General features: G+C 37.8%; 2 protein-coding genes across 4 annotated transcripts; both read right to left on the bottom strand.

Annotated features, from left to right (window-relative positions):
• Nucleotides 1-2295: 2295 nt before the first annotated feature.
• On the bottom strand, nucleotides 2296-14300 carry LOC132800831 (phenylacetaldehyde reductase-like). The gene is made up of 6 exons (XM_060815184.1): nucleotides 14183-14300; nucleotides 4594-4763; nucleotides 4268-4459; nucleotides 3786-3948; nucleotides 2919-3105; nucleotides 2296-2440 (listed from the first exon to the last, which is right to left on the bottom strand). The coding sequence occupies exons 1-6, from the start codon at nucleotides 14298-14300 to the stop codon at nucleotides 2296-2298; spliced, it is 975 nt and encodes a 324-aa protein (XP_060671167.1).
• Nucleotides 14301-18017: 3717 nt separating this feature from the next.
• Nucleotides 18018-21363, bottom strand: LOC132799236 (phenylacetaldehyde reductase-like). 3 transcript variants are annotated; one of them, XR_009635947.1, is made up of 7 exons: nucleotides 21130-21363; nucleotides 20456-20625; nucleotides 20167-20358; nucleotides 19697-19859; nucleotides 19309-19495; nucleotides 18545-18781; nucleotides 18018-18391 (listed from the first exon to the last, which is right to left on the bottom strand). XR_009635947.1 is itself a non-coding variant. In XM_060815183.1 (6 exons), the coding sequence occupies exons 1-6, from the start codon at nucleotides 21245-21247 to the stop codon at nucleotides 18640-18642; spliced, it is 972 nt and encodes a 323-aa protein (XP_060671166.1). In that variant the 5' UTR covers nucleotides 21248-21363; the 3' UTR covers nucleotides 18473-18639. The 3 variants fall into 3 exon arrangements, 1 of the variants encoding a protein (XP_060671166.1); XR_001582403.4 differs by lacking the exon at nucleotides 18018-18391 and adding an exon at nucleotides 18431-18447; XM_060815183.1 differs by lacking the exon at nucleotides 18018-18391 and having other exon boundaries at nucleotides 18473-18781.
• Between the last annotated feature and the right edge of the window lie 2701 nt (nucleotides 21364-24064).

The raw sequence follows: 24064 nt of genomic DNA, 5'->3' as shown, positions 1-24064 counted from the left end.
ACATTCATGAATGATTTAATTGGCCAATGAACCAACCTTTTATTTGTGTAAATAGGAAGTTGTTGCTTGCACAACATATATAGCAATTACATTAAAAAAAAAAAAAAAAATCAGTCATATTTTATATTTCTTTCTCCACCAAGAGTATCCCATCTTTTACTCAAATAATTCAACTTATTTCTACCTTCCTTTGTCACCTAAATCAAAATACCCTTCAAACAAATTCCATTAAATGTAAATGTCAAAAAGAGAAGGTTTAATTTCAAATCCAGCTTCACAGAACATCTCTTTTACCAAATATGCTATAGAATCTCAAGTTCATGTTTCGTAAGGATGAAAATTTGTAGATGATAAGAATCCCCTAAAGGATCATGTTGACTTAGAAGGCTCTAGAATTAACTAGTATATTTGGTATATTTGGCTGGCAAGTAAAGCATTGAAATTTGTGAAGAAAATATCTAAAATTGAGAATGAGAGCACGGAGTGAAGAAGTCTAGATGATGTGAGAGTCGGCTAAAGCAACCGACAGTAACAAGTATAAAAGGAAGTTTTGGCTTGCATACACTCTGAGCTACCCAGGTGAGCTACAAGGAGGCTCTCGGTTAGTGCGTGTGAGAGCAAGCTTGGGCAGAGTGCTAATGTGGAACGAAAGCTAATGAACTTTGATTCATTCCTGCTTTTTTTATTAACTATAAGACAAAATTAAACACAAAGGGGATACCCAATAATGGGCGTAGAGCAAAAGCTTTATGCTGCCACTACTATGACTAGTAGTAATAGTATTTACCATTCTGGAATAGTAGCAAAAGCTTTGACGTTGCTGAACCATTCTGGAATAGCTATCAAACTTCTTATAGTCAGGATGGTAAGACCATGAAGGCTTTTATGACATCCCCACATATATTGATCCCTTCTAAGTCAGAAATATCTTGACAATTCCTTATCCATAGATGTTGAAGAGAGGTGAGATGTTGAATATTAGGATACAAGTACTTTAATTTTGGACAACAATGAATCAACAGGAATTCGAGAAAAGTGAGGCACTTTAGCCCATCTGGAAGAGTGTAGATTCATAATGCTAGAAATCTCAACATGCTTCAAATTTGAGAGGAGACGCTGACGACACTCACTGGCATTGTTTGTTTGAAAGGCTTCAAGCAAGTATTTTTTTCAAACGAAGATCTTTCAGATATGGGTAAAGTGGCATGGAAGTCAATAGGGGGCAGTCCTCGATGGTTGATTTAGAAAGACAAGAAAATGAAGATAATAACGATTATTATCTTCTTCACCATCCAATACTACTGCTACATGATCCTTCAGACCAATTAGGCAAGTCTTGAAACCTAAGGGTTTGAAAGGTTGATAGTAGCGTTGTTTGCAAATCCAAGTCGTTGGTTACATTTTTGTTTGAGATATTGTCCAAACATGGCAAGTCAAACAACTTTGAGGACTTCAGAAAAGGAAGTTGATTCAGTGGCATCAAATTTTGGCATTCCTTACATCCTACCAAGATCAACGTGCCAAGTCTTGTAAGCAAAGGAACCCAACTTGGACCTGTAACACCACAGTAACAACTTAAAGACAATTTTTTAAGATTTGGGTGTGGTTGCACGTGGAGGTAGAGGACAGAAATGCAAAATCTTGTGTGGCACACTCAACTATTGGAAACTAACCTTAAGATATATATTGTTGGACCTGCCTTTTACTAGCCATAGGGATAAGCGGTGATCTAACATTAAGAACTTCCAATAATCCCTCAGATTTTTCAAGTAAACAGAGTTTCAAGTTCATCTATGCTTCATAGATTGATGCATTTTGGATTTTCCTTAAACGTTGGAAGCTCAGTTCATTTTATTCTCCATACAGCGAAGCTATTATGATTGAGCTTCTCAGTTTCCACTGGCATTCATGGTGCTAATATAATGAAGTTCCATAAGGATGAAAACTTGTACAAAGTTGTTATTTCCTACAGTGATTTGCACTTGTACATAATAAGAAACTCTTCCTACTATTACTAAAAAAACTTAAAACCAGCTAAGTGATAAAGAATATTGGACCCAAATGAAACCATTTTGAGATAAACAAGGAAGCTAGGGAGCAGGTTGAAATTACCTGACCGTTAACATATTACAGAAGACTGGGGTAACAAAACAATATATGTTCTATCCGTTATTGTTTTCAAACATATCACTGGGGTAACAAAACAAGATATGTTCTGTTATTACCCAAAAAAAAAAAATATAATACGTCCTGTTTGTAATTGTTTTCCAACATATCTTGATGAAAGACATCAATCTAAAAATTAACAAAACCTTTCTTCTTTATGCTTTCAACAGTGTCCTTAAGACTCACTTCAAAAGGAATGAAATTCACACCCAAACTTTTTGCTTTCTCCTTGGATACTTGATAGATTGGCAATAGGTGGTTGTCATCTTCACATCTGCAAGCAATGAAAATCAGAATTTTTGTTGTGCTTCAAAGTTTATCACATAGCAGCAGATTTCATTTAGGCACCAAAATAAATATGATATAAGAGGAATGCAATCTGATAAACATGATAAGAAATGCAATCTGACATTGAAACTGTGTTTCTGTGTGTATATTTGTGTTCCGTTATCTTTCTCTATTCTAATGCTGTTTATCTATTTAATACATGGAATGCAAGTTTTGAATACAAATCAGGGGAAAGTAGATTAGTATACTTAGCAGAAAAGTTAAACATAAGCACAACCAAGTAGACATACATCATCCTAGAGGCGTTTACCATGTAAGGTAAAAGTTCAGAAGCTCCCATCAGGTAAAAAGGAACCCGGATCCTTAACATGACTAGATATGAAGTAATAAGCAATATAGATCAAGCCTGACTGCTTTTGAAAAATACAGCAGAGAAGCTATAATATTTGCAAATGTACACTTACTTTTCAGGAAGGTTCAAGGAAGGGTAGAGTTCTTTTAAAATCTTCAAAGCATCAATAAGGTGTGCAACGCATTGAACTAAACAGTATCTTCCCCTGGCAGATGGAACATCAAATGCTTGAACATGTGAATAAGCAACATCTCTAACATCAACAAATGTGTAAACTTCATTGGGGAGTGTTTGAGCTCCTGCACATAAAAGACCAAAAAAAAAAAAAAAAAAAAAAAAAAAAAGCAGAAACGGAAACTAGGTTCTATAGTCAATAGTGTTGAGTAGGAAGCCTGCTTGTTGTTATTAATATTATTATTTGGGTTGTTAATTGGCTATACTCATAATTCCACTTTGGCTCTTAAACTTTTTTTATAAATTTTTTAGGCATTTTACTCCTTAAACCTTTTAAGGTGTAATTTGGACCTTAAAACTATTTTCATATCATATAATACATTTACTAGAACAATAAAAACAATGACATCATAATATTAGACAATCTCACAAGATTCCCACATGTTGCATCAAGTGCATTAAATATCTCGAGATTGCTAAAAAGTAGACAAAATAGCAGAAGGACCAACGTGCACGAGAAAAAAAACAAAAAAGTGTACGGGAACAAAGTGCATCTATGGATATGGTTCAAGGACTAACAGAGCTAATAAGTTTTCTTTTTTAATCATATATTTATACTTTTATGAAGCAGCGGGAAATAAAGGTGCGCAAGTTGATATAAATGTCAACGTCCAAAGTTTCAGGCACTCTTGAAAGGTCAAAGTATCTATATATACATCAGCTGTATCAAGAAAAGTGGTTCTAGCTTTGCATCAAATTCTGCCTCGTTCATGCAAGAAAAAGGATTAGTTGCAAGACGGTGTACCAGTTATAAGATTCAGAATAGGCTTTACAGAGAGGTTAATAGTTGGCTGCAAGAGAGGACCAATCACAAGCGCTGGATGTAGTGTGACCAAGTCAATCCTATTTTCCTTTGCAAATTTCCAAGCAGCCTCTTCAGCTAAAGTTTTTGATACCATATACCAAAACTGGGAAAGAAAGAAAACACATATACAGCACGCTGAACATATAGGAAAACTGATGCATAAGTTACTTAATTTTCACTCACCATATCCTAGCTAATAGCAAAAAGAACTAAAAAAGAGATCCAATTACAATGATATAAGATTTATATACTATAACCTATTTTTGCTAAAATCATCATTGACTATAAATTTCTAATAAATGGTATCTTAAAAAAAATGTTTATGTGAGATATTCGTTGAAGTAAATTAACAAGAAAGTTGGAAAGAGATTATTAAAAATAATAATAAAAATAAAAAAAATCTTTAACACGTAAGTATGCACCTTCTGCTGCTCACAATATACAGGATCTGAAAACCAGGTCTCATCGACAACCACATCAAAGCTAAAAGGTTTTCCATTGAGAGCAACTGAAGCAATGGAAGATGTTACTACCACTCTCTTTATAGAAGGGACTTTTACACATGATTTGAGAACGTTTAGTGTTCCCTTCGCTGCGGGGTCAATTATTTTAGCCTGAAAATCAACAAAATACGGTATAAATCTACTGTTACTAGGTGAATGAAAATCTGAAAAAATAATGTTAAAGCATTGCAGTCTCTGTTTTAAAATTTCATGATGGAATTGATTGTAGAGCTAATATTATTAACCTGTGGATCATTGGCTGAAAGGAGTACAGGCGATGCTGCATGGAAAACACCTTCACAGCCATCGACTATAGCATCGAAAGCCCCTTCATCCAATAAACCAGCTTTAAACAAATGTAGTCTTTCCTTAGCTCCATCGAGGGAAAGCAGGTGTTCTGTCTTCCTTGGATCGTCTGTGACATACATATCCAGAAATAGGAGTTCAATTGGGATTCCATATGCTGTGAAGTCCAGCCGCACCACCACTGCACTGACAGTGTGAAGACTGCTCAGCCACCATCTTTGACAATGGCCATTGCTGCATTTAACACCGAACTCCAACTTGCTCAACAATTATGGGCTACTGTTAGAAGCTGTTGAAGATTGTGGCCATGCAACCGACCTTGTAAGCCTATAAATAGGTTCATCCCGTTGCATGCAAGGCAAGCCAAGAGAACAAGATCAATATCATCCCAAGTGAGGAGTATTGAGAGTAAACTCCGAGAGAGAGAGTGTTTAAGTTCCAGAGAGAGCTTGAGAGAAGAGTGAGCAATTCCAGAGAGAATTTGACAGTGTAGAGAGGTGTTCCACGTAAGAATCCTCCACGAGAGAAGTTTTTATTTTTGTATTCTATTTCCAAGAGAGTAATAGAATTCTTTTTATTTTTCTTCTCATATTTCTTCTCTAAAGTGGTCAGAGAACCACAACAAGTGGTATGAGAGCTCCAGGTCGAGAGCTTTGGGTTCAAAATTTGAAGAAACAAAGCCTCTGTTCTTCAAGTTGGTGTTTCGAAAAGTTGCTCAAATAATTAATTTGACAATACCAGGTGAAAGTACTCGACGAGAAGAGAACAACCAAGTTCGCCGAAGAGAAACGCAGAGCTTCACGCGCCCACACATGCCGTCTGAAATTTTCTGCAGCAGATCACGCCCCTCACGCACCGCACGCGCCGTCTGGAGGTTAAGACTACCACGTCAGCAGACACGTCAGCGCACTCAGCCACGTCATTTGCCACGCTACTCGACACGTCGTCAGCCACGCAATTGCCACGTGTTGACACGTCAACATAGTCTGCCATGTCATCAGAAGTTTCTGAAATTACAGAACAGCCCCTGAATTGTTGGAAATTACATATTGGCCCTTTAGTTTCTGTATTTACAGGTTGACCCAGAATTTTTTATGAAATTAAATTTTTGCCCCAAAATTTCTGGTAATTATATTTTGACCCCAGAAAAGTCAAGTCCACCATTTTCGGCAGTTCCGGACGCAACGGTTAACTCCGTTTTTCCAAAATTCGGCTCCATTTTTGGTCAAGCCATAATGTCAATGGAAGAATCATCTTCGGGAGCTATGGTTAAGCTCACTGCCATAAATTATACACTTTGGAGACCTCGGATGGAAGATCTCCTCAGTTGTAAGGATCTGTTTGATCCTATAGAAGCTAAAGGAGAAAACCTCAATCCCAGCAAAGAAGCAGAATGGAAGAAATTAAACAAGAAAACGATCAGTCAGATCAGGCAATGGATCGACCACAGTGTCTTCCATCATGTAGCGAAGGAAACAGATGCATATGCCCTTTGGACAAAATTGGAGGACATGTACCAGGCCAAAACTGCTCTGAACAAAGCCTTGTTGCTTAAGCGATTGGTAAATCTAAAATTACAGAGTGGAACTTCTGTAGCCGAGCATACCAGTGAGTTCTAGAGCTTGGTAAATCAACTATCTGCTGTGGATTACCAACTAGGGGATGAGGATCAGGCCTTCCTACTTCTGAGCTCTCTTCCAGATAGTTGGGAGACATTGGTAGTCTCTCTCAGCAATTCGGCCCCGAATGGAAATCTTACTATGTCTATGGTTAAGGATGCCCTATTTAATGAAGAGGTCAGGAGAAAGGACATTGGCATGGATCAGTCACACGCCCTCGTCATAGAGAGAGGAAGACAGCAAAGAGGTGGTCGAGATAGGGGGAGAGGCAGGAGCAAGAGCAGAGACAGATCTATAGACGGCAAAAAATCATCATATAAGTGCTATCATTGTGGCCTGGAGGGTCACATGAAGAAGAACTGTAGAAAGTTGTTGAGAGAGCAAAGACTACAAGGTAATCAGCCGAAGAAGGATGGAGAGACACTAGTTACTGTTACAGGAGAAGTGGCGCTCTGCTCCATCGAAGAAGAGACATGCCTTCATATATCAACCCAAGATGTTGAGTGGGTAGTCGATACTATAGCATCCTACCATATCACTCCACATAGAGATTTCTTCAAAACGTACAAAGTAGGAGACTTTGGTACGGTAAAGATGGAAAATTCCAGTTTCGCAAAAATTATGGGAACTGGTGATATTCAGGTAAAAACAAATGTTGGTTGTACAATAACTTTGAAGGATGTCCGTCATGTTCCAGATCTTCGGCTTAATCTACTTTCGGGAGCAGCCTTAGACAAGCAAGGCTATGACAACTACTTCAGCAAAGGCACATGGAAAATGACGAAAGGTGCCATAGTTGTGGCCTGAGGACATATTTGTGGAACACTGTACAGGACTCATGTGAAGATATGTGCAGATAGCATCAATATTGCAGAAGGAGAGGCGTCTCAAAATCTGTGGCACCAGAGATTCGGTCACATGAGTGAAAAAGGATTGTCCACTTTGGCAAGGAAGAAGCTTATCACTGTTTGCAAGGATGCTGCACTAGATCCTTGTAATCACTGCTTGTTTGGTAAGTAACATAGAGTCTCATTCAGTTCCTCTGCATCGAGAAGATCAGAGTTACTTAGTCTGGTGCACTCTGATGTTTGTGGTCCCATGGAGGTGGAATCATTAGGTGGCAACAAGTATTTCTTGACCTTCATTGATGATGCTTCTCGGAAGGTATGGGTATATTTCTTGAAGACAAAGGACCAGGTATTGGATTACTTCAAACTGTTTCATACCATGGTAGAGTGTGAAACAGGAAAGAAGCTAAAATGTCTCCGCTCAGATAATGGAGGCGAGTATACTTCCAAGGAGTTCGATGCCTACTACAGAAGACACGGCATTCGACATGAGAAGACGGTCCTTCGCACCCCACAACATAATGGAATAGCTGAAAGAATGAACCGAACCATTATGGAAAAGGTCAGAAGTATGATCAGTATGACTAAGCTGCCAAAGCCATTCTGGAGAGAAGCTGTTCATGCCGCCTGCTATTTAATCAACAAATCACCGTCAACACTGTTGAATTTTGAAATTCTGGAGAAAGTGTGGTCGGGTAAGATTCCCTCCTACTCTCATTTAAGAGTGTTTGATTGCTTAGCTTATATACGTGTATCCAAGGAGCTCAGACAAAAGCTCGATGCAAGATCTACTCCATGCATCTTTATAAGATATGGAGATGAAGAATTCGGATATAGGTTATGGGACCTAAAAACAAAGAAGGTTATTAGAAGCAGGGATGTAGTATTCCATGAAACTAGACAATGGAAGACATTGAAAAGCCCAGAATGTCTCCTAATTGTAGTTCTAGTGCCGAGAATTTTGGCCCTAATCCAGCACCAGCACAAATAGCCACAGAGGATAATGAGGTGCATGAAGATATACCAGAAGCAGACCAGGAGGAAGAAGGGGATAATGAGCAGGGGGAGACTCAATCCTCTCAAGCAACTGCAGGGCCATCACAGCGGTCAGATGATGGTACACCTCCTGAAACTAGTGGTTTACAAGTTCGGAGATCTGAGCGAGGCCGAATTCCATCAAAGAGATTTCCAGAATCTGACTATATTCTGCTTACTGAAGAGGGGGAGCCAGAGAGTTTCCAGGAAGCTGTTTCTCATCAAGAGAAGGAAAAGTGGCTGCAAGCAATGCAAGATGAGATGAAATCCTTGCAGAAAAATCATACTTATGAGTTGGTTGAGCTTCCAACAGGAAAGAAGGCACTAAAGAATAAATGGGTGTTCAAGCTCAAGAAAGATGGCAGCGGAAGGGTGGTGAAACACAAAGCTTGATTTGTAGTCAAAGGATGTCAGGACCCGTCTAGAATTCCTTCCCCGAAACCCTAAACAAGCCCTGATCCCAGGGAAACCCTACCGGACCCTCCAACGGAAAATCTGGCAGAGCCTCCCCTAAGGGATTTACTTACCACAAATTACCTGCACTGAAAACACACTTCTAAAACCATCCCCTTATTCCTCCCACAAACTACAAATTGTTCCACAATTTTTCAGCACTTCTCAAAAACAACAACAGTCCAGTGCATAAATAAAACAGAAGTATCCCAATAGTATACAGAGCTTTAAAAAGTGCTAAACAACAAAAATACAACAAGGCTGAAAGAAATAATACACTGAAATGAAAGAGTATAGAGATACTTCTCGAAACACAACAGCAGCGGAAAACTTGGTTCGCTCCGGAAGAACGTCTACCACCACTTGCACCTAAGGGAACGGAATTTAAGAGTGTGAGATGCTAATCATCTCCGTGAGTAATCCGAACTACTGAACACCTTTTGTGATAATAAAAATAATAGTAATAGCAACTAAGGAATAGAACACATACCAACAATTAATAAATAAATAATAATAACGGTTGGAAAATAATAATTTCCCTCAAAACTCTCACCAATCGCTCCGTTTGAAATGTTCCCTTTTTAAAACCTTTTCGCAAAACCCAGTGTGCATACCTCCCGAAAACCAAGGGATTAAACCATTTGATACGCAATAAATAAATGAAAACATACCCCAAATATATAATTAAAAATATAATAAATTATAGTAAATAATTTTGAACATCTTTGGGGTTTAAACCATTATTTGCAATTTACACCGACGCACCACACCATATACCGGTGATGCCCTCCGATACCCAGCGTCCCGAGCACCGACTGGTGGGGGGTTAAAGAGAGAAACCTGCAACGGTCACTTCGGCGTCCCGACAGTACCGCTGCTAAAACCATCACCCTGCCAAGGAGGGGGGCGGCTATGCGCAACAATAACCTTGCCTGTCCACGGTCCAATGGCAACAACGGGTGAAGTAATAACTGTGCGCTAAACCACATAATAACCGCGCACTACCACGTGTCCATACACCATACACCAGAACACCAATACTGTATGAGTGCGTCTTAAAATAAACATTAATAACCAACCGTACCGTTTTTCCAAAAACCACCGTGGGAAGTATACCAAATTTTCACAAAACACCATCCCACATATTTTTATTAAATAACCCGGTACGAAACATTGATAACCAACAAACCACAGTTTCCTCGAAGTACGAGATGCAACCATAAAAAAATACCGCGAGCATAATTTATAAATTTAACCAAATATTTTCGTAAAAATATTTAACCCAATTATGCCCGAAAAATTAATACTGAAAACCATGTACAATTAATACCGAAACATACTATGCTCATGCATAATAAATAAATTAAACCACAATAAAACCATAATTAAATCACACCACATGAGCATAATTTAAATATCAATTTAAATACCAATTAAATATAATTAATTGTCCAAAATAATTTTTGAAGGTGGGTCACTCACCTTGAGCGCGTAAATCAACTAAGATCCTCCTCGGGATCAACTCCACTACTCGCGCGTGCACCTAAACAACCACAGTACACCAACCAAAAATATTAATATTTTATTCGGGTAATTCCCAAATGGGTACCCGGGGAGCGAACACCAAACGATATCTAAGGGTTACGAGTTATATACCGAATCGAAGCTCGCGTGATGAGGATCACGGATTCGGTCTTACTTTCCGGTGATCGGACCCGACGGGGTCGGAATCTCGCCGGAAAGCTTTTCGAGTTTCGGCTCCGTAATTCTCCCAAATCGTCGCGAATTAGCGGAAACGGAAGCCGGATTCGGGTTCAAGAGGTCGAACACAGCGGACTGGAGCCGGCCGAAAAACTGGGTACTCGCCGAAATAGTACTTTCCGACGAGCCGCCGTGGTCACCGGCAACCGTCGCCGGCGGCGGCGCGTGCGATAGCCGTTGGTCGTGAAATTTTGTAGACTTGTAGATCATGAGGAGAGAAACCCAACGGGACTGGCGGTGAGCAAAACGGAGGCCGGAAGGCGGAGAAATCACCGTTTGAAGATTTCCGGCCCCTCGCCGGAAAACGCTCCGATCCCGGCGCGTCGGTGGTCCGATGGCCGTGATTTTTGGTGGGTCGGCCGGACTTGAGGAGATGATCAAGGGTGTACGGCGCGTGTGGTTGGAAAATGGCTGGAAGTGGGTCGATTTGCGGTGGCCGGCGGTGGAGGGGAAAAACTCGCCGCAAATCTTCGGACGTCCGATCCGGGCGCGTCCGGCGGCCGTTCGCCGTGAAACTTGGAGGTTTTGCCGAAAATGGGGAGGGCAACCTTGCTGGCCGGCGCATGTACTGTAGATCGGCCAGAACAGTGGAAAAATTCCGGTGGCCGGCGGATCCTCTCTCTCTCTTTCTCTCTCTTCCCTGAGAATTTTAACAAATAAAAACCCCTGTGTGACACTGTTCATGCCACGTGGACCAATCAGAAGCTGACATGTGGCGTTCACTGTTCACCGACTCAAACACATTAAAATATTACGGTATCCGGTAAACTTCAAACGTCCATAACTTTTTAACCGGATGTCCGTTTCGAGCGTGCCGCTAGTCTGTGAACTCGTATCGACGAGCACTTAACAACCATGCACGAGTCAAAGCTCATTTCCCCATGAACAAAAAGTCAACCCCGGTACTCCTTGGACAGTTTAGACTGCAACTTTTTTTGCCCATAACTTTCAAACCGTAGCTCCGTTTTCGACGTGCTACCAGGCTACGAACTCGGGGCATCGTGCACTTCGCCATGGTACCCTGGTCAACTCGAAATTCCCACCGAGTCAAAAAGTCAACTTTTGACCCCTTGGTCAACGGTCAACCTCGGTCAACGTGCACGGATTCCGGTGCGATTTGGGACGGGTTGTTACAAAGGATTTCTTCAGAATAAAGGAATTGACTTTGATGAGATTTTTTTACAAGTGGTAAAAATGACTTCAATTCGAGTCATTTATGGTTTAGTAGCAAGTCTAAACCTAGAGCTTGAACAGATGGATGTGAAGACAGCATTTCTTCGCGGTGATTTACATGAGGAAATCTACATTGAGCAGCCAGAAGAATTTGAAGTTTCAGGGAAAGAAAACCTCGTATGCAAGCTGAAGAAGAGCTTATATGGCCTCAAGCAAGCACTAAGACAATGGTACAAGAAGTTTGACTCATTCATGGTGAGTCAAGTCTATAAAAGGACTGCAGCAGACCAGTGTGTTTATATCCAAAAATTTTCAGGTGGAAACTTCATTGCACTTTTGCTATATGTGGACGACATGTTGATCGTTGGGCAAGATGCAAGAAGATTAGTCAGCTGAAGAAAGAATTGTCTAAGTCCTTTGATATGAAAGACTTAGGACCAGCTTAACAAATTTTGGGAATGCAAATAATCCGAGACAGGAAGAATAAAAGGTTATGGCTATCTCAAGAGAAGTATGTTGAACGGGTGATAAAGAGATTCAACATGGATAAATCCAAACCGGTTAGCATTCCACTTGCAAATCATTTCAAGTTGAGCAAGATATTGTACCCCTCATCCAAAGAAGAGATAGAGGAGATGGCTTCAGTACCATATTCTTCAGCGGTAGGAAGTCTGATGTATGCAATGGTGTGTACCAGACCAGACATTGCTCACGCAGTAGGTATTGTCAGCAGATTTCTTTCAAATCCTGGAAAGAAACACTGGGAAGCAGTCAAATGGATTCTCAGGTATCTTAAAGGTACAACGAAGCTGTACTTGTGCTACGAGGGAGGTGATCCAATCTTAGAAGGCTATACAGATGCAGATATGGCCGGAGACCCTGATAATAGAAAGTCTACATCAGGTTATCTCTACACTTTTGTGGGGGGAGCTGTGTCATGGTGGTCAAGATTGCATAAGTGTGTTGCTTTATCCACTACTGAAGCAGAGTACATTGCCGCAGCGGAAGCGGGTAAGGAAATGTTGTGGTTAAAGCGTTTTCTCACAGAATTGGGCATCAAGGAAGAAGACTACAAGATACATTGTGATAACCAAAGTGCCATGGATTTGAGTAAAAACTCAATGTATCATTCCCGTACAAAGCACATTGACATCTGCTATCATTGGATACGCGAAGTAATAGATCAACAGTTACTGAAACTAATGAAGATCCACACAAAAGAGAATCCAACAGATATGCTAACAAAAGTTGTTGCTCAAGAGAAGCTGAAGCTATGCAGAGACATAGCCGGAATGGATGGCAGATGACCATTAGTTTAAACGCGGCTGGAGGGGGAGAATTGTGAAGTCCAGCCGCACTACCACTGCACCGACAGTGTGAAGACTGCTCAGCCACCATCTTTGACAAAGGCCATTGCTGCATTTAATACCGCACTCCAACTTGCTCAACAATTGTGGGCTACTGTCAGAAGCTGTTGAAGATTGTGGCCATGCAACCGACCTTGTAAGCCTATAAATAGGTTCATCCCGTTGCATGCAAGGCAAGCCAAGAGAGCAAGATCAACATCATCCCAAGTGAGGAGTATTGAGAGTAAACTCCGAGAGAGAGAGTGTTTAAGTTCCAGAGAGAGCTTGAGAGAAGAGTGAGCAATTCCGGAGAGAATTTGATAGTGTAGAGAGGTGTTCCACATGAGAATCCTCCACGAGAGAAGTTTTTATTTTTGTATTCTATTTCCAAAAGAGTAATAGAATTCTTTTTATTTTTCTTCTCATATTTCTTCTCTAAAGTGGTCAGAGAACCACAACATATGCAACAAACTTGAATAATTATCTCCATGTGCTTTCTTTCAATTTCAACAACAGAACATCATACCCTTTGACAAGCTTCCAAAGCCTACAACCACACTAAATTCTAGCCTCAATTCCTTCAAATTGGGCTGAATTTCTAATAGTATTAGGAAAACGTTCAAAAGGATATATACATATACATATATATATATATATATATATATTTCCTTTCTTGACCCTGGTACCTAAACTTTGCACCGATTTGCGATTTTCCTCTGAACTTTGCAATTCTTACCTATGTCCCCAAACTATTAAAAACTTTGCAACTATTGCCTATAGTCATATGTACGGGGGCATTGGAATTTCACATAAGTTTGAATTTCTGCAAAGTTTAGGAGGCGTATGTGACAAGTGCAATGTTCATGGGACCAACTGAAAATCGATATAAAGATCAAAAGGCATAGATATAAATAACATATTTTTGGACAATATAGATGTAAATTACCTTCCTTTGTTTGTTTTTCTTTGTTTTGTTTTTATTAATTTAATTTAATTATTTTGCTGTTTCGTTTCTTCACCCCCCCCCCCCCCCCTTCTGTTTCTAACACCCAAATTAAAGATTTAATTACAAAACCATAAGACCAACATTTTCTGAAATTCAATAGCCAGAACACATACATACACCACAGCTTGCTCTTCAGATTCAATGCTTTGGGATTTACCTTTCTTCTATCTCAGTAAACAACAATCAAAACCCACAATTTACCATTAAAGTGGCTTTTGAAAATTAAAATTCGGACAAGGCAATTAAAAAAAAAAAAAAAAAAAAAAAGGAAGAGTAAGAAAACCAATTTGGGTCTCGAACAGAAGCTTTGACAGAGTATCCACGTTCCAATAAGAGCTTCACCACCCACGAAGCTATGTAACCGGAAGCTCCTGTCACGCACGCCACCTTTTGCTCTCCACTCATGATTCTTCTCTCTCGCACTCTCTCATTCTGTGGTAATTATAGGAAAGCAATGAAAGCCAATGAACGTTTACCAAACTCATGTACTAAAAAACTTTGTCCTATATACAGGTCACCTACTAAATTTTCGGTACAAATTTTCCTTTTTTATATCCTTTTTGTTATTGCTTTGTAAAGAAAAAATCCAATCAGCATTGGAATATCATTGAATAAAAAATTTGTATGAACATAACAATGAATTGAAGTCTTTTAAGTAGAAAAACTCCACGTGACAAAATGTCCTATCTTTGCTGTTACACTTTAGTCCTTTTCTAAATTTGTTACGTGGGCCATCTGTCAATTCCAAGCTCCGGACCATTTGTCAAAGTTTGGTCAATATAAATGTCAAAAAGAGCATGAGTAATTTCAAATCCAACTTAGTAGAACATCTCCTTTACAAAATATACTATGTATGAAAGTTTAAAGTATTTGGATTTTCCTAAAAATATTATGTATGAATATTGGTGGAGGAAAATTCAACTTGTCATAACGGAATCAGAGAGGAAACTAAATTAGGAGTAATACTCAAAATTGGTACCTCCAAAGTACATGGAAATTAGACAAATATCTGTTGGATGAAAACAAAACACCAAAAGCAAAAACAGAAACAGAGCAGCAAAATAGAGAGCAAAACAACCGAAGAAGGAAAAAAAAAACTACTGCTGGTTTATTTAATGGTTCTCAGCTTTTGTGGCTTGCAGCATACACAAGAAAAAAAAACATAACAATATTTATACTAATAATTAACTCTACCTACATAAAACATCATAAAATTACCATAAAAGAAATTTTTAAAACTTGGACTCTAAGAAACTTGGACTCTAAGTAACTAAAGCCCACAAAATTAATTATTAAAAAAAACAATAAAAAATCAAGTTTATATTTCAACAATATGTATGTTCTGTCCACTCAGAATTCAAGTAAACAGAGTTTCAAGTACTTCCACTGTGCTCCAATTTCCAGGGTTGATGAATTTGGATTTCACTTAGAAGTTGGAAGTTGAATTCATTTTGTTCTCCATGCGGTGTAGCTAATATGATTGAGCTTCTCAGTTTCCACTGGCATTTATGAGGCCAAAATCATGATCCATAAGAATGAAAACTTGTAGATAATAAGAATCTCCTGCTGTCATCACCCACGAAGCTATGTAACCGGAAGCTCCTTTTACGCACACTACCTTCTGCTCTCCTCTCATGATCCCCCTCTCACTTTCTCTCTCTTTGCTCTGCTCTGAACCTTCTGTCTAGGTGGTGTGCAAAGTAGATTAGATGTAAAAGGCCATTGACCAAACCCATTTTCAAATCAACTACTAAATTTTCACTACAAATTTTCACTTTTTGTGGTTTTTTGTTTTTAAAAAAGAAAAATTCCTGTCCATGTTGCAATCATTGAATCAAAACTTGTAATAACATAATAAATGAATTGTAGTTTTTATGGTAGGAAAACTCCATGTGGCAAAATGGGAAAAACCGATCCTATCTCGTCCGTTTACAATTGTCTTTTTGCCAATTTGCTACATGACTGTTTGTGAAAGTTTGGTCAATGTATATGCTAAAAAGATAAGCATATCCGAATGAGAAAATGTAATTTCAAAGCCAGCTTTATAGGACATTTACTTAATAGAATATGCTATAGAAAGATTGATCTGCGTATTTGAATTTTCCTAAAATTGGAAGCATATATGAAGTACAACGACAGTCAGAATGAAAATGATAATTGAATAGTGGTGGAGGAAAGCCCATCAACTTGTCATGATTATGCTGTAGGTTAACATTTTTGTATCTTATTGAGTGCCAAAAACTAAAATAAAAGGAAAAAAATGATAATTAATTGTAGTACTTGCCACCTTAACATCACCTCCATCACCATTAGAAAATTCATTTATTGCACAAATGCAGTTGCCAATTGAAACCTTTTAAATATCTTTTCCAACCAGGTATTACCAACAAAAAAGAAAAAGAATGCAAATTGAAACACAAATCCAAGGAAGTGTATTAAAAAGGAAGATAATGCATGCATGAAGCTATAAACTATTACAGATTACCAGAAAAAGTAGATGATTAAGAATGATGAATGGTAGAATCAGCCGAATACAAAATCAAGTCCAGAAGGTGAACAACCTTATGCCAATCCTCCCTTATTTTCCTCTGACATATTTGAGATAAGATTTGGGCACTTAGTAATAGAAAGTGATTGCAAAGAGCTGCGCTGATAGATTCCTTGTGGTAGGAATGTCAATTGTTTCAAGTTTAGAAAAAATTTCGACATGTCTAAGTGATCTGAGGTTGCTGAACCATGTATTCTGGAATAGCCATTAATCAATCTTATAGCCATGGATAGTAAGATCTTGTACAGTGATGATGTGTGGAGGTCATGCAGTAGAGTTTCCAATTGTTGAAGCTCCCAAAGATAGGGACCATGGAGGCTCTCAAGACCTTCCTACATATTCCCATCTAGGTCAGCAATCTCTCGGCAATTCTTAATTCATAGATGTTGAATATTAGGAGACAAGTACTTTAATTTTGGACAATAATGAATCCACAGGGATTTGAGAAAAGAGAGCCACCTTTAGCCCATCTGGAAGAGATTGTTCATCCTCAATGCTAGAAATCTCAATATGCTTCAAATTTGAGAGAGGAGACGCTTACTATACTTATTAGCATTGTTTGTTTGAAAGGCAGCAAGTGTTATTTTAACCCAAGATCTTACTGATATGGGTAAAGTGGCATGGAAGTCAATTTGGGGCAGTCCCTGAAAATTAGATCAGAAAGACAAGAAAATGAAGGTAAACAACAGCTATCAACTTCTTCAGTCTTCACCATCCAGTACCTAGACGATCCTTCCACCATCCCTTTGGATTAGGCAAGTCTCGAAGCTGGACGTTTTTCTAAGTTTGATAGTAGCGCTGTTGGTGATGCCAAATGTTGTTTGAAATATACTTCAAAGAATGCAAGTCAAACAACTTCAAGGACTTAGACAAAGAAGTTGATTCGGTGGCAACAAATTTTGGCATTTCTTACATCCTACCAAGACGAATGTGACAAGTCTTGTAAGTCGAAGGAGACTGACTTGGAGGTGTAAAACCAGAGCAATAACTCAATGCATTTCAGATTTAGTGTGGTTGCAGGCTTTCCAATGTAATTTCATAATCAACAGCCCCATTTGCATCAGCATCATCACTTCTATGTGGCCAAAATGACAAATGACTAACATCTTATTTTTCCTTTATTTTTGCATTCTTATATGCCATGCTATCATCTTTTCCATGTCTTAATTTTTCTAATAGCCAGTTCATTAAGCGCATCCTCCTTACTATTTTGCAGCTAAGGGTAGAACCAATGGGGTTGTCCCAATATGAAATTTTTAAATTTTTATTTTTATTTTTATGTTTTGCAGAAATCCAACGTGAAATTTCTTAAAAGTCTTGAGGTTAGTTAATTCTCCCGGTCCATGTGGGATATAAATCAAACCATCACATAGATCATTCTCAAGATGTCTGAGATTGACTAACTTCTTGAAGTCTCTTGGGAATTCTTGTAAACAACTGCAGCATGATAGTTTCAGTGTTTGCAAATTCCTTAGCTTGGTGACAGGAAAATAAGATCTTAACATATGCAAGAACTCAACTCATACCATATCATACCATATGTCTAATAGTCGAGGTAAGAATTTCACCACTTCTAGCTAAATGCAAAAATACAAGTTATTTAAGAACAGGGTAGTGATGGTGTGTAGCCCCACGGAAATGGTGTTTCCTTCTTCGAAATCAGATTTTCAGTTTATTTAGCTCCTAAGAGATGGAGGGAAAAGACTAAATGAAGAATCTTTCATGGCCCACTCAAGTACTTCCAATAATACCTCAGATTTGAAGTAAACAAAGTTTTAAGCACTTCTCCATGCTTCCTAGACTGATGCATTTGGATTTTCCTAAAAAGCTGGAAGTTCAGATTATTTTGTACTCCATGCAGTGAAGCTAACATGGTTGAACTTCTCAGTTTCCACAGGCATTCATGGGGCTAAAATCAAGTTCCATAAAGCTGAAAACTTGTACCAACCTGTTATTTGCAACAGTGATACACGGCTTGTAGATGATAAGAAACTCCCACTTTTACTGAAAAACTTAAAACGAAGCTAAATTATAAAGAACATTGGAGACAAATTAAATAATTTGAGAGTAACAAGGATGCTAGAAAACAGGTTCAAATTACCTTTCTGTTAACAAATTACAGCAGACTGGGGTAACAAAACAAGATATGATCTACTTGTTATTGTTTTCCAACACATCTTGTTCAAAGACGTTGATCTAAGCATTAATGAAACCCTTCTCCTTTAGACTTTCAACGGTGTCCTTAAGACTCACTTCCAAAGGAATGAAATTCACACCCAAACTTTTTGCTTTCTCCTTGGATACTTCGTAGAGCATGAAGGGCTTGTCATCTTCACACCTGAAATTAATGAAAAACAGAATTTTTTTCTACTTCAAAGTTTATTGCATATCAGCAAATTTCATTGTAAAGAAGAATAACAGATAGAGAATTTTGATCTAATATGTGAGGAAAGAAATCCAATATACATTATAATGAAACATGAAATCGTTTGAGCAACCACCAAGACTGCTTGGTGATTGCAAAACCCAATAAAGCATGGAAAGTATTGGAATTGTGTTTCTGTGAGTTTATTTTTGTGTCTCATTATCTTTCTCTCTTTCAATGCTAGTCATCCATTTAACATATGGCAAGTAACGCAAAATTCTGAATACACACCAGGGACAAAACTGTATGACAGTAGATTAGTATACTTGGAGCCTTAGCATAGAAAAACACAATCACAACCAAGTAGAAACACATTATATTTACCACAAAAAATGACCATGAACTGACAAAAACTAATAAGGCAAATAGGTAAAGCTTGATTGCATTTGCGAAATGCACCATAGAAGCATGACTCTTAATACTTGCAAATGGAAACTTACTTTTCTGGAAGGTCCAAGGAAGGGTAGAGTTCTTTCAAAATCTTCAAAACCTCAATCATGTGTGCAACTCGTCCAGATAAACAATATCTTCCACTGGCAGAAGGAACTTCAAATGCTTGAATATGTGCATATGCAACATCTCTAACATCAACAAATCTATAAACTATGTTGGGAAAGGTTTGAGCTCCTGCACCCAAAAGAACAAGAAAATAGCAGAAATGGAAAACAAGGTTCCACCAGCCGTCAATGTCTAAAGTTCAGGAACTCTAGAAAGGTCAAAGTATCTATATATATATATATATATATATATCTCTATACATCAGCTGTATCAAGAAAAGTGATGATGCCTCAACTCATGCAAGAAAAAGGATTAGTTGCAACAGGGTACCAGTTGTAAGATTCAGAATAGGCTCCACAGAGAAGTTAACGGTTGGCTGTAAGAGAGGACCAATCACAAGTCCTGGATGTAGTGTGATTAAGTCAATCCCATTTTCTTTTGCAAATTTCCAAGCAGCCTCTTCAGCTAGAGTTTTTGAAACCATATACCAAAGCTGGAAAAGAAAAATATATACAGCACAATAAACATATAGGAAAATTGACGCATGATTTCCTTTACTTCTCTGTTACTATATCCTTGCTAACAGTAAAAAAGAACTAAAAAATAGATATAAATAGAAATGATGGCTTTATATTCTATGCTGTTTTTACTAAACTCATCATCGTAGTATAAATAGTAGTGCTATAAATTTTGCATAAATGGTGTCTGAAAAGAAGTTTATATAAGATATTCTGTGGAAGTAAATTGATAAACTTAGAAAGAGATAATAAAAGCTTAGCCCATATTGATATAGTACACACCTTCATCTGCTCACAATATGCAGGATCTGAAAACCATGTCTCATCAATTACCACGTCAGGGCCCAGAGGTTTTCCATTGAATCCAACTGAAGCCATGGAAGATGTCACAACCACTCGCTTTACAGAAGGGGCTTTTGCACATGATCTGAGAACGTTTAATGTTCCCTTCACTGCAGGGTCAATTAGCTCTGCCTGAAATTACAAAATTATGCATAATTATATAAGTAATGGACTAACGAAAACCCAGGGAAAAAAAAAATGTTTAGGGCATTGCAGTCAAAGAATTAACCTGTGGATCATTGACTGAAAAGGTTACAGGGGATGCTGTATGGAAAACGCCTTCACAGCCATCAACTAAAGCATCAAAAGCTCCTTCATCCAATAAATCAGCTTTAAACAAATGTAGTCTTTCCTTAGCTCCATTGAGTGAAAGCAAGTGTTCTGTCTTCTTTGGATCATCTATGACATACATATACAGAATCAGGAGTTAAAAACTGAGATTTCATATGCAATAAACATGTGTAATTAGAACTTGCTCGCAGTCAAGCCATTCATTTCCATGTGCTTTCTTTATGTTTCAACATACAGAATACTATACCCTTTGACAAGCTATTATCAAAACATAAAAACCTCAATCAATTTCAACTCTCAACTCCATCAAATTGGGGAGGAAAAAAGAAAAAAAAAAAAAAAAAAGAGACAATATTATTTTTAAGGTTTTTGTTTTTGTTTTATTTATTTATTTATTTTTTTCATCACCCAAAACAAGGATTTGACTACAAAACCACAAGACCAACATTTCCTCAGATTTTATATTCTGGGTTTTATTTTGTTTTACATTTTTTTCCTAACAATAAACAACAAACAATCAAAACCCAGGATATGGAATAAAAAACTATTTACGAGACTAATTGATATAAATCTGAAGAAGCCAATAAAAAAGGAAGAGTAAAGAAAACCAACTAGGGTCTCGAACAGAAGCTTTGACAGTGTATCCACGTTCCAGTAAGAGCTTCACCACCCACGAAGCTATGTAACCGGAAGCTCCTGTTACACACACCACTTTTTGCTCTCCATCCATGATTACTCTGCTCTCTATGCTTTGCTCTGTCTGGTCTGGACCATTTTGTCAAAGTCTGTCGAAGATGGGTTGACCAGATGTTGTACTTAAGAAAGAAAAGATACGATGTAAATGGTTATTATTGTCCGAACAGAACAGATCACCTACTTAAATTTTAGTACGAATTTTCTTGTTCTTTTTTTTTAAGATAAATATTCCCATCCGTATTGGAATCATAATTATTGAATTTGGTAATATATATATATATATATATATATATTAATCAACTGAATTTTTATCTTTTTCTTTTTTTGTTCAGTAGGAAAAGTCCATTTGACAAAATAAGTAAAAACGTTCCCATCTGACAGTTTTACACTTGTCTTGTCCTAAATTTTACTACGTGTAGTAATCACTACCTTGCTCAGCTTTGGACCATTTTGTCAAAGTTTTGGTCAAGAATATATAGCATTTATAAAAGGGAATATACGGTATTACCCCCCTTAAAATTTGATTTAAATATAATTCATTTCTTTTAATTTTGAAAATTTAATGAACTGCTTTTTTAAGTTTTAAAATGTCACCACCTTTCCTCTCTTAATGTCTCATGAAAATAGTAAGAAGAGCATATTCCACAACCAAGTATCATTGGCAAATGAGTAAACATAAATTCCATAAGCTTAAAAAATTGCTTATCATTTCCTGCTATAGTGATTTGAACATAAGCTATATAAAATAACTGTTGGAAGATTCTGTACATATGTGTTTGATTATGTGTTTTTTTTTTTTTTTAAATAGTTATGAGCTGTACAGATATTTAGAAATCAGTTTTATTTTATTTTATTTATATTTAGAATTAAAGGGATTTATTATCTATTATGTATCCTAAAAAAGGTTATAAAACCTAATGTACAGAAGCATAATAAAATATCCCATTATTCACATTTTTTCTGTTTCTATTTTATATGGTATCAGAGCAGGTTAAACCTATCTGTGAAAAAGTGTGGTGCCGTGAACAATACCTACGTAAACAGTAATCATACATGAACAGTAACCCCATGTGAACAGTTCTCGCATAAATAGTACTTTCTGCGTTTCTGCACTAAAAATGTCCGAAATCACATCCAATTTTCAGCCCCAATCTTCTCAATCTGAGCCTCAGATTGCCCGGAATTTACCTGAAAATCACCCTTTTTAGATCACTACAATCCGACTAAATGGTGACAATTTTCTCCGGTGGTCACAATCTGTTCGAATGTATATCAGAGGAAGAGGGAAAATTGGCTATATCACAGGAGATACAAAGAAGCCCAATGTGAATGATTTAGCCTATGCTATTTGGGATGCTGAAAACTCCATGGTAATGACATGGTTGGTTAATTCTATGGCTGAAGAGATAAGGGCAAATTATCTCTGCTATTCTACAGCCAAGGAATTATGGGATAATGTCTCACAAATGTACTCAAATTTAGAGAATCAATCCCAAGTTTATGAATTAACTCTACAACTTGGAGATATTCGCCAAGGTGAGGACTCTGTGACTAAATATTTTAATTCTCTTAAGAGAATTTGGTAGGACCTGGATTTATTAAATGATTATGAGTGGAAGTCACCCGATGACTGCAATTACTACAAGAAGATGGTGAATGTTGGCCGAGTCTTCAAGTTTCTTGCAGGTTTAAATGTTGAATTTGATGAGGTTCGTGGCCGGATTATTGGAAGGAACCCTTTGCCCCCAATTGGTGACGTCTTTGCAGAAGTACGTAGAGAAGAGAGCCGGAGACAAGTGATGCTAGTGAAGAAGACTGCAAGTACAACCGGACCTGTGGAAGGATCAGCCCTAATTATATCCAAAGCCCAAGTCAGTCGAAAGTCATTCCAAAATCAGCGGGTTGGAGACAAGTATAACCTACGCTGTGATTACTGTGGGAAACCTCGCCATACTCGAGAGAATTGCTACAAGTTGCATGGTAGACCACCCATCGGAAGGATGAGCAAATCTGGTAAACAGCGTTTACCCTTAGCAAACGAGGCAGAATCATCTCCATTCAGTAAAGAACAACTAGATCATCTTCTTAAACTTCTAAAATCTTATTCATCACCTAATACTCCTGTCGGTTCTATGGCACAAACAGGTAGCAATTCTTTGGCACTCTCAGTTCTAGGAAAATCATATCCTTGGATCATAGATTCAGGGGCCTCTGATCATATGACAAGTTACTCTAACCTGTTTAGTTCCTATTATCCTTGTTCTGGTATTGATAAAGTGAGAATAGTTGCAGGTAGTTTGTCATCTATTGCAGGAAAGGGAAACATTAAAATTTCTGAAAAATTACTCTAAAATCTGTTTTACATGTTCCAAAACTTGCCTGCAATCTTCTTTCTGTCAACAAACTATCTAAAGATACTAATTGCTCCATTCTCTTCTTTCCTTCCATTTGTATTTTTCAGGACCAGAACTCGGGGAAGATGATTGGAACTGCTAGAGAGATAAATGGGCTCTACTACTTTGATGAAACCGCTACTGGTAATAAAAAAGTTCATGGCCTAAGTAGTACTAGTTGAAACCCTGTCTATGATCAAGTTATATTATGGCATAAAAGATTAGGATATCCTAGTTTTCCATATCTTAAATATTTATTTCCTAAATTATTTAAAGGAATTGATTGTTCGAAACTTCATTGTGAGTCTTGTCATTTGGCTAAAGATCATCGAGTTTCATTTCCAATAAAATCTTATCTTGCTTTAAAACCATTTTATTTGTTTCATAGTGATGTTTGGGGTCCTTCTAAGGTTACTACACTTTCTGGCAAAAAATGGTTTGTAACTTTTATTGATGAC

This window comes from Ziziphus jujuba, chromosome 2 (genome assembly GCF_031755915.1).
Source record: "Ziziphus jujuba cultivar Dongzao chromosome 2, ASM3175591v1".
Taxonomy (NCBI): Eukaryota; Viridiplantae; Streptophyta; class Magnoliopsida; order Rosales; family Rhamnaceae; genus Ziziphus; species Ziziphus jujuba.
The sequence above is the reverse complement of the archived record's forward strand: the minus strand, read 5'-3'. Positions and strand labels throughout refer to the sequence as shown.